Source organism: Salmo trutta, chromosome 9, assembly GCF_901001165.1.
Source record: "Salmo trutta chromosome 9, fSalTru1.1, whole genome shotgun sequence".
Classification (NCBI taxonomy): domain Eukaryota; kingdom Metazoa; phylum Chordata; class Actinopteri; order Salmoniformes; family Salmonidae; genus Salmo; species Salmo trutta.
Window position 1 is genome coordinate 16,873,399 of NC_042965.1, and position 12,841 is coordinate 16,886,239.

Consider the following 12,841-nt stretch of genomic DNA (forward strand, 5'->3'; position numbering starts at 1 on the left):
CGGTATGCAAATTGGAGTGGGTCTAGGGTTTCTGGGATAATGGTGTTGATGTGAGCCATGACCAGCTTTTCAAAGCACTTCGTGGTTACAGACGTAGACCTTACTGTGGCTCTGGGTCGGTAGTCATTTAGGCAGGTTACCTTAGTGTTCTTGGGCACAGGGACTATAGTGGTCTACTTGAAACATGTTGGTATTACAGACTTGGACAAGGAGAGGTTGAAAATGTCAGTGAAGACACTTGCCAGTTGGTCAGCGCATGCTTGCAGTACACGTCCTGGTAATCTGTCAGGCCCTGCGGCCTTGTGAATGTTAACCTGTTTAAAGGTCTTACTCACATCGGCTTCAGGGAACAGCAGTCTTCCGGAACAGCTGGTGATCTCATGCATGTTTCAGTGTCATTTGCCTCGAAGCAAGCATAGAAGTAGTTTAGCTCGTCTGGTAGGCTTGTATTGGATATCATAAGGTGAATGCACCAATTTGTAAGTCGCTCTGGATAAGAGCGTCTGCTAAATGACTTAAATGTAATGTAAATGTATTACTGGGCAGCTCTCAGCTGTACTTCCCTTTGTAGTCTGTAATGGTTTGCAAGCCCTGCCACATCCAACGAGCGTCAGTGCCGGTGTAGTACGATTCGATCTTAGTCCTGTATTGATGCTTTGCCTGTTTGATGGTTTGTCGGAGAGCATAGCAGGATTTCTTATAAGCTTCCGGGTTAGAGTCCCGCTCCTTGAAAGCGGTAGCTCTAGCCTTTAGCTCAGTGCGGGTGTTGCCTGTTATCCATGGCTTCTGGTTGGGGTATGTACGTACGGTCACGGTGGGGATGACGTCATCCATATACTTATTGATGAAGCCAATGACTTATGTGGTGTACTCCTCAATGCCATCGGACGAGTCCCGGAACATATTCCAGTCTGTTCTAGCAAAACAGTCCTGTAGCTTAGCATCTGCTTCATCTGACCACTTTTTTTAATTGATTGAGTCACTGGTGCTTCCTGCTTTAATGTTTGCTTGTAAGCAGCAATCAGGAGAATAGAATTATTGTCAGATTTGCCAAATGGAGGGCGAGGGAGAGCTTTGTACGTGTCTCTGTGTGTGGACTACTTACCTTAGTTACCTTATCACACCACCATAAAGTAATTGTTGTGCTGTTATCTATGTATGTAGTAAGTCACGATCATTGGTCCCTCTAAACAATCATGTGGTTGTGTTGTTCATTAGATATAGTATGTCAATGACCTTTGGAGCCAGCTGATAACAGACGGTATCAATACCTCTGAAAGTGTAACAGTTGACTCTACTCTCTCCATGGCAGGACGTGCTACAGACCCTGCTCTCGGGACTGTGGCTATGGGGGTTCCCCTCTGCTACTGCAGTACAAGCTGTTGACCCTCCCCCTGGGCATCCCAGCCAATCACAACGTGGTGCGCCTGTCTGCCTTCTCGGAGGAGGGGGTATTGCAGGAGACAACATCCTTCACCATTCTGGAGCAGGGCAGTGAGGAGGGTCCAGTGGTGGGGGCAGGGGGCCAGATGTTTGGCATCCGGGACGAGGCAGGCAGGGGCATCATCTTCACCCTGCGGCCCCTGCAGAGGTCAGGCCTGGTGCGTCTGGGGGTGCAGGCCACCACCCTCTCCACACAGGGCCGCATCACATACCAGAGCATCTTCATCATTTACATCTCCATCTCTAGATACCCCTACTGAGATGAGCCCCCCCAGCTGGAGGCTGGAACTGACTGTGTGTGCCCCTGAGAGGCCACTGACCCCTCCTTCACCAACCTCTGTAGAATCAGGCCCACAGCCTGGAGGCCTGTGAGACAGAGCGTGCTAACCAAGCCAAGAAAGCACTAATCATGAGACAAGGCAAACAGTATTAACTCTAAGGATTTCATGGATATTTGGACCCCCATCTCTGGTGCAGTAAGTAAACTGGATTGAAATGGATCTTAAACAGTGGGGACACAATTTTGCCAAAATCTGTTCTTGTAAAGAAATTGACCTTTTATACGATTTGTTGGATTCATTACAATGAACACTCCAAAGATGGTCCTGTAGCATTAGAATGGTGTGTAGTTATTTATATTGTGATACAGTGCCTTGCGAAAGTATTCTGCCCCCTTGAACTTTTCGACCTTTTGCCACATTTCAGGCTTCAAACATAAAGATATAAAACTGTAATTTTTTGTGAAGAATCAACAACAAGTGGGACACAATCATGAAGTGGAACGAAATTTATTGGATATTTCAAACTTTTTTAACAAATAAAAAACTGAAAAATTGGGCGTGCAAAATTATTCAGCCCCTTTACTTTCAGTGCAGCAAACTCTCTCCAGAAGTTCAGTGAGGATCTCTGAATGATCCAATGTTGACCTAAATGACTAATGTTGATAAATAGAATCCACCTGTGTGTAATCAAGTCTCCGTATAAATGCACCTGCTCTGTGATAGTCTCAGAGGTCCGTTTAAAGCGCAGAGAGCATCATGAAGAACAAGGAACCCACCAGGCAGGTCTGAGATACTGTTGTGGACAAGTTTAAAGCCGGATTTGGATACAAAAAGATTTCCCAAGCTTTAAACATCCCAAGGAGCACTGTGCAAGCGATAATATTGAAATGGAAGGAGTATCAGACCACTGCAAATCTACGAAGACCCGGCCGTCCCTCTAAACTTTCAGCTCATACAAGGAGAAGACTGATCAGAGATGCAGCCAAGAGGCCCATGATCACTCTGGATGAACTGCAGAGATCTACAGCTGAGGTGGGAGACTCTGTCCATAGGACACCAATCAGTCGTATACTGCACAAATCTGGCCTTTATGGAAGAGTGGCAAGAAGAAAGCCATTTCTTAAAGATATCCATAAAAAGTGTCGTTTAAAGTTTGCCACTAGCCACCTGGGAGACACACCAAACATGTGGAAGAAGGTGCTCTGGTCAGATGAAACCAAAATTGAACTTTTTGGCAACAATGCAAAACGTTATGTTTGGCGTAAATGCAACACAGCTCATCACCCTGAACACACCACCCCCACTGTCAAACATGGTGGTGGCAGCATCATGGTTTGGGCCTGCTTTTCTTCAGCAGGGGCAGGGAAGATGGTTAAAATTGATGGGAAGATGGATGGAGCCAAATACAGGACCATTCTGGAAGAAAACCTGATGGAGTCTGCAAAAGACCTGAGACTGGGACGGAGATTTGTCTTCCAACAAGACAATGATCCAAAACATAAAGCAAAATCTACAATGGAATGGTTCACAAATAAACATATCCAGGTGTTAGAATGGCCAAGTCAAAGTCCAGACCTGAATCCAATCGAGAATCTGTGGAAAGAACTGAAAACTGCTGTTCACAAACACTCTCCATCCAACCTCACTGAGCTCGAGCTGTTTTGCAAGGAGGAATGGGCAAAAATGTCAGTCTCTCGATGTGCAAAACTGATAGAGACATACCCTAAGCGACTTACAGCTGTAATCGCAGCAAAAGGTGGCGCTACAAAGTATTAACTTAAGGGGGCTGAATAATTTTGCACGGCCAATTTTTCTGTTTTTTATTTGTTAAAAAAGTTTGAAATATCCAATAAATTTCGTTCCACTTCATAATTGTGTCCCACTTGTTGTTGATTCTTCACAAAAAAATTACAGTTTTATATCTTTATGTTTGAAGCCTGAAATGTAGCAAAAGGTCGAAAAGTTCAAGGGGGCCGAATACTTTCGCAAGGCACTGTAATGCTACAGGTGTGGCAATATTATTTTATCCAAAGTGTTTTCCTATCATTTTTCAAGTCATTGTTGTCTCTTGAACCAGCTATAAGGTGCTATTCTGAAGGTACTTGACAGCTTTGTTGAATCAGTAAGGCAAATGGTGTTTGCATTGCAAGAACAAATTGATAAGAAAACATTGCTTCACCATCTTAAGCAGGATGTACAAGACCGTTTGAGATTGATTGCACTTATCGGAATCTGTTTTGAATGGAGTTGGCCTCAGGTAGTAGGGCCACAATATGGACATCAGAGAAAATGTCCCTTTCTGCTTAAACCGGTTTAGTCATTAGACTGTAGTATTCTGATTTAGCCATCCATCTTTCTAAATGTGTTTCAAAGGTGCAGGGTTAAACCATGGAGGGGAGGAAGTAGCAAAGACATTGTGCTGAACTAGAACTGTTCATTTGTAAACCAAAAGCATACTCAATTAGTATTATACATGAAAACACACCCCAAAATCAAAGAGAATTTGCAAGTGGAGAACCACATTTAGTGGGTGTTTGCAGGGGTGGACTGTGACAAGCAATCAGACCTGGCATTTCTAACACACCGGCCCATCTCTAAAGCCCTCACACCGGCCCATTTTCTTCCTCGAGGCCCCCACACCAGCCCCCAGTATTCGCCAGATAATAGTCATTTTTCACACAAAAAAAAAAACAAGTTAGACCGGCCCACTGGGCTAAAAATGGACCAGTCCATCTGGAATTTGCCCGAAATGACAGATGGCCAGTTCACCCATGTCACTAAGTTAACATCCAACACTCCTCTATGAGATAAGGGGAGCATCAATTTCCTGTTATAAGGTACATGCAGCTATGTGATACATTCACCACAACACTTATTCCATTGTTCACCCCCTTAGACCATGAATGTATTTTGCAAAAAGGAACATTCATAACTTATATACAGCGATTAAGATATTCGTAACATGATTTCTGACATCAACCCAAAGTTTTGAACTGTTGTAAATGTATCCTACACAAAACAAACCCAAAAAAGTTTTGCTCAGAGTGGAAAAAATGGAATCTGTTCCAGATGAATCCACATATAACGATGGTACAACCTGATGCAGAGTGTCTTGAACAGTTCCTCTCTGTGTGGCCCACAAGTTATATAAATATCTCACTGTGGTATGGAATTACAAACATGACAAGAGGAACTGATGATGCACTACCCAATTTCAAAATGGCACCTTGTGCACTCTACTATGACAACTTTCAAGAGTAAGTTTAAAGCCAGGCTGAGTTCCTAACAACAACAAAAAAAGAAACCGTTTGGTTGTCAGTTCTGTTCCCTGAATGGGTTCCAACTCCTGTCTCTAACCTGACAAGCTATTTAATGAAATATGTTACCTAATCATTTTGTAGCCATTAGTTCAGTGGCTCGTTGACAAATTTTATAGAAATTATGCAATTGGTGATTTTGGACCATTGCTGATGCCCTCGACAACCCTCAGCAGCCAGTGTCTAATACAGTACATATTTCAGTAGGCCCTATACCACAATAAACAATTTTGTCCCTTAAACCTAAGAATTGAATACTTCAAGAATTCAATACTTATTTCCCTCATTAAAATGCAAATCAATTTATAACATTTTTGACATGTGTTTTTCTGGATTTTTTTGTTGTTATTCTGTCTCTCACTGTTAAAAAAAATGTACCATTAAAATTATAGACTGATCATTTCTTTGTCAGTGGGCAAACGTACAAAATCAGCACGGGATCAAATACTTTTTTCCCTCACTGTAGTAACCAAAAAAGTGTTAAACAAATCAAAATATGTTTTATATATTTGAGATTCTTCAAAGTATCCACCCTTTGCCTTCATGACAGCTTTGCACACTCTTGGCATTCTCTCAAGCAGCTTCATGAGGAATGCTTTTCCAACAGTCTTAGCACTTGTTGGCTGCTTTTCCTTCACTCTGCGGTCCAACTCATCCCAAACCATCTCAATTGGGTTGAAATCGGGTGATTGTGGAGGCCAGGTCATCTGATGCAGCACTCCATCACTCTTCTTCTTGGTAAAATAGCACTTACACAGCCTGGAGTTGTGTTTTGGGTCATTGTCCTGTTGAAAAACAAATGATAGTCCCACTAAGCGCAAACCAGATGGGATGGCGTATCACTACAGAATGCTGTGGTAGCCATGCTGGTTAAGTGTGCCTTAAATTCTAAAATTCAAGGCACAAAATCACTAGACAGTGTCACCAGCAAAGCACCACCACACCTCCTCGACCATGCTTCACGGTGGATACACACATGTGGAGATCATCTGTTTACCTACTCTGCTTCTCACAAAGACAAGGCGGTTGGAACCAAAAATCTCAAATTTGGACTTATCAGACCAAAGGACGGATTTCCACCGGTCTAATGTTTCTTATCCCAAGCAAGTCTCTTCTTATTATTGATGTCCTTTAGTAGTGGTTTCTTTGCAGCAATTCAACCATGAAGGCCTGATTCACACAGTCTCCTCTGAACAATTGTGTCTGTTACTTGAACTCTGTGAAGCATTTATTTGGGCTGCAGTTAACTCTAATGAACTTATCCTCTGCAGCAGAAGTAACTCTGGGTCTTCCTTTCCTGTGGCTATCCTCATGAGAGCCAGTTTCATTATAGCGCTTGATGTTTTTTGCGACTGCACTTGAAGAAACTTTCAAAGTTCTTGAAATGTTCTGGATTGACTGACATTCATGTCTTAAAGTAATGATGTACTGTTGTTTCTCTTTGCTTATTTGAGCTGTTCTTGCCATAATATGGACTTGGTCTTTTACCAAATAGGGCTATTTTCTGTATACCACACCTACCTTGTCACAAGACAACTGATTGGCTCAAACAGATTTATAGGGAAAGAAATTCTACAAATTAACAAGGCACACCTGTTAATTGAAATGCATTCCAGGTGACTACCTCATGAAGCTGGTTGGAGAACTTTGAAGAATCTCAAAAAATATATTTAATTTGTTAACAATTCTTTGGTCACTACATGATTCCATAGTTTTGATGTCTTCACTATTATTCTACAATGTAGAAAATATTAAAAATAAAGAAAAACCCTTGAATGAGTAGGTGTGTCCAAACGTTCGACTGGTACTGTATAAATTGATCCCCTCATCATCAGGCGGTTTGTTATAATGTTATGATGGAATGCAGTGTATATAAGACAGGATTCAAGACAGATTTTATATTTAACAATATGGCATACTATTAGCATTATAATCACTATAAACCAGCAAACGATCCCTTTAGGAATATTATAGATAAATTGTTGTATTGTTTGAAAATAAAATATAGAAATTAAGGATGCAAATACTGACCAAAAACAGTTATATGAATAGTGTTTTTGGCACATTTTGGGAAAATGTGGCTAATATTTTACAAAGATGATGTATTTTGGAAACCGGGCTAAATTGGTTTTGTTATCTGCATAATTTGAATAAATGTTTTTTTTGTAATTGACCTTTTATACGATTTGTTGGATTCATTACAATGAACACTCCAAAGATGGTCCTGTAGCATTAGAATGGTGTGTAGTTATTTATATTGTGATAATGCTACAGGTGTGGCAATATTATTTTATCCCAAGTGTTTTCCTATCATTTTTCAAGTCATTGTTGTCTCTTGAACCAGGTATAAGGTGCTATTCTGAAGGTACTTGACAGCTTTGTTGAATCAGTAAGGCAAATGGTGTTTGCATTGCAAGAACAAATTGATAAGAAAACATTGCTTCACCATCTTAAGCAGGATGTACAAGACCGTTTGAGATTGATTGCACTTATCGGAATCTGTTTTGAATGGAGTTGGCCTCAGGTAGTAGGGCCACAATATGGACATCAGAGAAAATGTCCCTTTCTGCTTAAACCGGTTTAGTCATTAGACTGTAGTATTCTGATTTAGCCATCCATCTTTCTAAATGTGTTTCAAAGGTGCAGGGTTAAACCATGGAGGGGAGGAAGTAGCAAAGACATTGTGCTGAACTAGAACTGTTCATTTGTAAACCAAAAGCATACTTAATTAGTATTATACATGAAAACACACCCCAAAATCAAAGAGAATTTGCAAGTGGAGAACCACATTTAGTGGGTGTTTGCAGGGGTGGACTGTGACAAGCAATCAGACCTGGCATTTCTAACACACCGGCCCATCTCTAAAGCCCTCACACCGGCCCATTTTCTTCCTCGAGGCCCCCACACCAGCCCCCAGTATTCGCCAGATAATAGTCATTTTTCACACAAAAAAAAAACAAGTTAGACCGGCCCACTGGGCTAAAAATGGACCAGTCCATCTGGAATTTGCCCGAAATGACAGATGGCCAGTTCACCCATGTCACTAAGTTAACATCCAACACTCCTCTATGAGATAAGGGGAGCATCAATTTCCTGTTATAAGGTACATGCAGCTATGTGATACATTCACCACAACACTTATTCCATTGTTCACCCCCTTAGACCATGAATGTATTTTGCAAAAAGGAACATTCATAACTTATATACAGCGATTAAGATATTCGTAACATGATTTCTGACATCAACTCAAAGTTTTGAACTGTTGTAAATGTATCCTACACAAAACAAACCCAAAAAAGTTTTGCTCAGAGTGGAAAAAATGGAATCTGTTCCAGATGAATCCACATATAACGACGGTACAACCTGATGCAGAGTGTCTTGAACAGTTCCTCTCTGTGTGGCCCACAAGTTATATAAATATCTCACTGTGGTATGGAATTACAAACATGACAAGAGGAACTGATGATGCACTACCCAATTTCAAAATGGCACCTTAGGCAGCGTGGAAAGTATCACCTGGAGTGGCGTATCCAGGCCAGGCATGACCCCTGATCAATGTCTCCACAAGCCTCCTCCACTGCCTGTAGAAGGGGTATGCGTTGTTGAGGATGGTGATAATACACCTTCCAACGCCATGCAGAGAAGAATTCTTCAATAGGATTCAAGAACGGAGAGTATGGGGGGAGATTGAGTGCGATGAAAAGTGGGTGACCAGTGAACCAATCGCGGACCACAGCAGCCCGGTGGAAGCTAACATTGTCCCAGATGATAACGTACCTGGGCTGCTCTGGCCCCTGGTCATTAGGGATTAGTCTGTTGTGGAGGGTGTCCAGAAATGTGATAATGTGTGCAGTGTTGTATGGGCCTAGGATTGCATGATGGTGAAGGACGCCGTTTTGACTAATAGCCGCACACATTATGTTGATACCACATTGTCCCGGGACGTTGATTATGGCACGGTGTCCGATGATATTTCTGCCGTGGCTCCTTGTTTTTGCAAGGTTGAAACCTGCCTCGTCCACAAACATTAGCTCATGATGTACTGCATCTGCTTCTAGCTCCATGACTCTCCGAAAGAGACAAGACAAAACAATGTAGCACAGTATGAAAAGACAGGGATCAGTCAATATGATGTAGTACAATACACTTCCAGATCCAGTACCAATTATATGATAGTATAGCTTACCTGCACATATTCATATCTCAGTTGTTTTACACGGTCTGAGTTTCTTTTGAAAGGGACTCTGTACATCTGCTTTATCCTAATTCTAATGAATTTCAGTAGACGAGACAGAGACTCACTCTGTTGACATTTTGGAATATGGTGTTATCTGCCATTATGTGGTCCTGCAGTTCTCTGAGTCTAATGCAGTTATTTGCAATGACCATATGTACAATGTGGGTCTCCTGCTCTGGGGTGAACAGTCAACCTCTTCCAACAGATACTGGTTTTCTTGCAGTTCTGTAAAAACATTTGAATGGTTTTAGTGATAGATCCTTCTCATGAAGGTTCAGTGCATATTACTGTATCAGTAAGACTACAGCACTTACAGTTACTTACCGGTTCTCATTTCGAAATATCCAGATGATACCTGCAACAGTATAGAGGCTCAGATTTGGTTGAACCCATTGCCCAGCCTCTCTCATGCTCATCCCATGGTTGACAACATGGTCAACCACAGTCGCTCTGATTTCATCAGTTATTGTTTTCCTGACTCCTCTTCCCCATCCTCTCCTTCTCCCCGTCCTACTTCACCTCCTCTTTCTCCTCCTACTTCTTCACCTCCTCGTTCTCCTCTAGTTCTCATCCCTCTTACTCTGTCCAATATTGGCCTCCATTGTTGTCCAAACCAAATGTTTACTGTGGCCTATTTATAGTGCTCAAGCTCTGATTTGTAAGTGAACTCATTATCTAAAAGTGTTTTCACATGTATCAATGTGGATAGGCAATTGGCGAAATAGTGTAGCAATGTAGAGACCAATGTTTACAGTTTTGCTAGAAGTGTGTTATAAAATTACAAACGGAGTAATGCAGTGAACGTGCATTCCGTTTGGCACCGTTGGTAAATGCATTGGCTACAAGTGTCAATGATTTCAGAGATCGTGCTTCAAGAATCACTGTTAGTGTTTAAGCATTTAGAAAAAAACTGTATTGAAAGAGTTCTGGCAGTGTCAGACCAATGTACACCTTTCCTACGCATGCCTTTCCCACACACACTTCTCAGTAGTTGTTATTCAGACTTACCTTATGCAGGTGTTTAACGGGCTTTGCAGACGTGGCTCCCTGGGCTGAATACATTTTATTCAACTGCTGAAAACCCTCCCACTTGCTTGTCAACAGATTTTCTCATGGAGTTTTCATTCAGTTGAGTTTTCACTACATTTATCTAAATCCATCCCTTTAAAATTAGGCACACCATTAATTAAAAAAATCCTCAGACTCACTAGAATATATGGAGAGCATTGTTCAGAATATTAGGGATGAATTAAAGCCATGTAAATACTAGGGCCGGGACAATACCAGTATCGTGATACTTGTTCGTGTCATGGCAAGGAAACAAAACACGAAGTGGATTTAACTTCTTTAGGAAAACAGACCTAATTTTAGAAACAAACATTATGTTGTCTTCCAGAATCACATTTATTTGTTTTCCAAGCTATAGCACACAGGATTTAAATCCAGCAGTTTTTTTTAAAGGGCCAAAGAGTTGGTCTGCTTCCTGTTTTCATTTTTGCCATGGAAAAACATTGTGATACTGGTATCGTCCAGGCCCAAGTTAATACAAGCATATTCATCTAATTTTCAGCACCAATTGGTAGATTTAAAAATACTCTGAATTTGTAAACTCAGCAAAAAAAGAAACGTCCTCTCACTGTCAACTGTGTTTATTTTCAGCAAACTTAACATGTGTAAATATTTGTATGAACATAAGGTTCAACAACTGAGACATAAACTGAACAAGTTCCACAGACATGTGACTAACAGAAATTGAATAATGTGTCCCTGAACAAAGGGGGGGGGGGTCAAAATCAAAAGTAACAGTCAGTATCTGGTGTGGCCACCAGCTGCATTAAGTACTGCAGTGCATCTCCTCCTCATGGACTGCACCAGATTTGCCAGTTCTTGCTGTGAGATGTTACCCCACTCTCCACCAAGGCACCTGCAAGTTCACGGACATTTCTGGATGGAATGGCCCTAGCCCTCACCCTCCGACCCAACAGGTCCCAGACGTGCTCAATGGGATTGAGATCCGGGCTCTTCGCTGGCAATGGCAGAACACTGACATTCCTGTCTTGCAGGAAATCATGCACAGAATGAGCAGTATGGCTGGTGGCATTATCATGCTGGAGGGTCATATCAGGATGAGCCTGCAGGAAGGGTACCACATGAGGGAGGAGGATGTGCGTTCCTGGTGTAACTCAGGCAGTTGTTGTTGCCATCCTGTACCTGTCCTGCAGGTGTGATGTTCGGATGTACCGATTGGGGTGGTTAATTTCTTTACTATCAAATGAGGAGACAAACTTATCACACAAGTCAGAGTTATACTTAAACTAAATCTTTAATCACTTATAAGGGGGTAGGTCAATACAACGCATGCATATAAAGTGAATTGATTGAGTACTCTACGATAATGATGGCTGGTCGACGATTCACGCTCAGATGATTCATTGAGCCACGAGACAAAAGTACAAAGGTCTTTTTATAGCCAAGATACACCCCTTTTAACCTACATGACGAACAACAGATATATAGAATGGGTCTTAAGGTTAAGATTTGTGTGAAAGATACTGTCTGCTATGTATTATAGGTATCTGCTGTGTCAACAGTTTTCATTGTGTAGAGACCAGTGTCTGGCCCCGTATAGAACAAACATTAACTCATGCTCTGGAATGCTCTTTAGGTTTTGTCACCCAAAAAACATGGTAAATCTCCTGTCAGTGTTATCTCCCAGGGGCCCATCCTCAGTAGAACACACACACAATATATAGAATACCTCTGTTGAATAAAACAACCATTTGATGCAATAAAAGTATTATAACATAATCTTAAACATTTTCCACCATATGTTCCTGTGCAGGTGTTGTTACACGTGGTCTGCCACTGCGAGGATGATCACCTGTCCGTCCTGTCTCCCTGTAGCGCTGTCTTAGGCGTCTCACCGTACGGACATTGCAATTTATTGCCCTCGCCACGACTGCCATAACTGTGACCTTAATTGCCTACCGTCTGTAAGCTGTTAGTGTCTTAACGACCGTTCCACAGGTGCATATTCATTAATTGTATATGGTTCATTGAACAAGCATGGGAAACAGTGTTTAAACCCTTTACAATGAAGATATGTGAAGTTATTTGGATTTTTACGAATTATCTTTGAAAGACAAGGTCCTGAAAAGGGGACGTTTCTTTTTTTGCTGAGTTTATATTATTTAGTGTTAGGAAAGTATTTATGAATAATAAAAACTTTAAGCACGAAATATATTGGTGAATAAAAAATACAATGGTTTGGTTCATCCTGAAAGTTGCCATGTTCAAATTGTTCAATGCATGAAATATTGGAAGGTGAGAAAAGTGTACAATAGGGGTTGAACAGTAGTCCTATAAATCTACCCTAATAATCCTCACTAATCATGGAACTGTGATGACAATGGTCCAGTCATCGTGAACTGTGCACCAGGCTCCAGGTTTAAACTGCTATGTGTTGCATAATGATTCAAATAGGCTACATAACCTAAATTATTGCACAAGTTATCCATATGATCCACTATTGCTAGCGCACTTCAGGAACAAATCACACAAAT

The 12,841-nt window shown here is 41.4% G+C and overlaps 1 protein-coding gene and 1 long non-coding RNA gene across 2 annotated transcripts in view; both read left to right on the forward strand.

Moving 5' to 3' along the window:
- LOC115200051 (hemicentin-1-like) overlaps positions 1-2,045 on the forward strand; it is a 78,815-nt gene extending 76,770 nt beyond the window's left edge. Inside the window, exon 81 of the mRNA XM_029762737.1 lies at positions 1,313-2,045. Within this exon, the coding sequence (XP_029618597.1) occupies positions 1,313-1,703 (391 nt within the window). The 3' untranslated portion in view covers positions 1,704-2,045. The remainder of the gene's footprint in view (positions 1-1,312) is intronic.
- A 1,636-nt stretch (positions 2,046-3,681) lies between these two features.
- LOC115200052 (uncharacterized) lies at positions 3,682-7,998 on the forward strand. Its single transcript, XR_003879472.1, has 2 exons — positions 3,682-3,731; positions 7,316-7,998. It is a non-coding gene; the product is annotated as an uncharacterized LOC115200052 (long non-coding RNA).
- Positions 7,999-12,841: the final 4,843 nt, after the last annotated feature.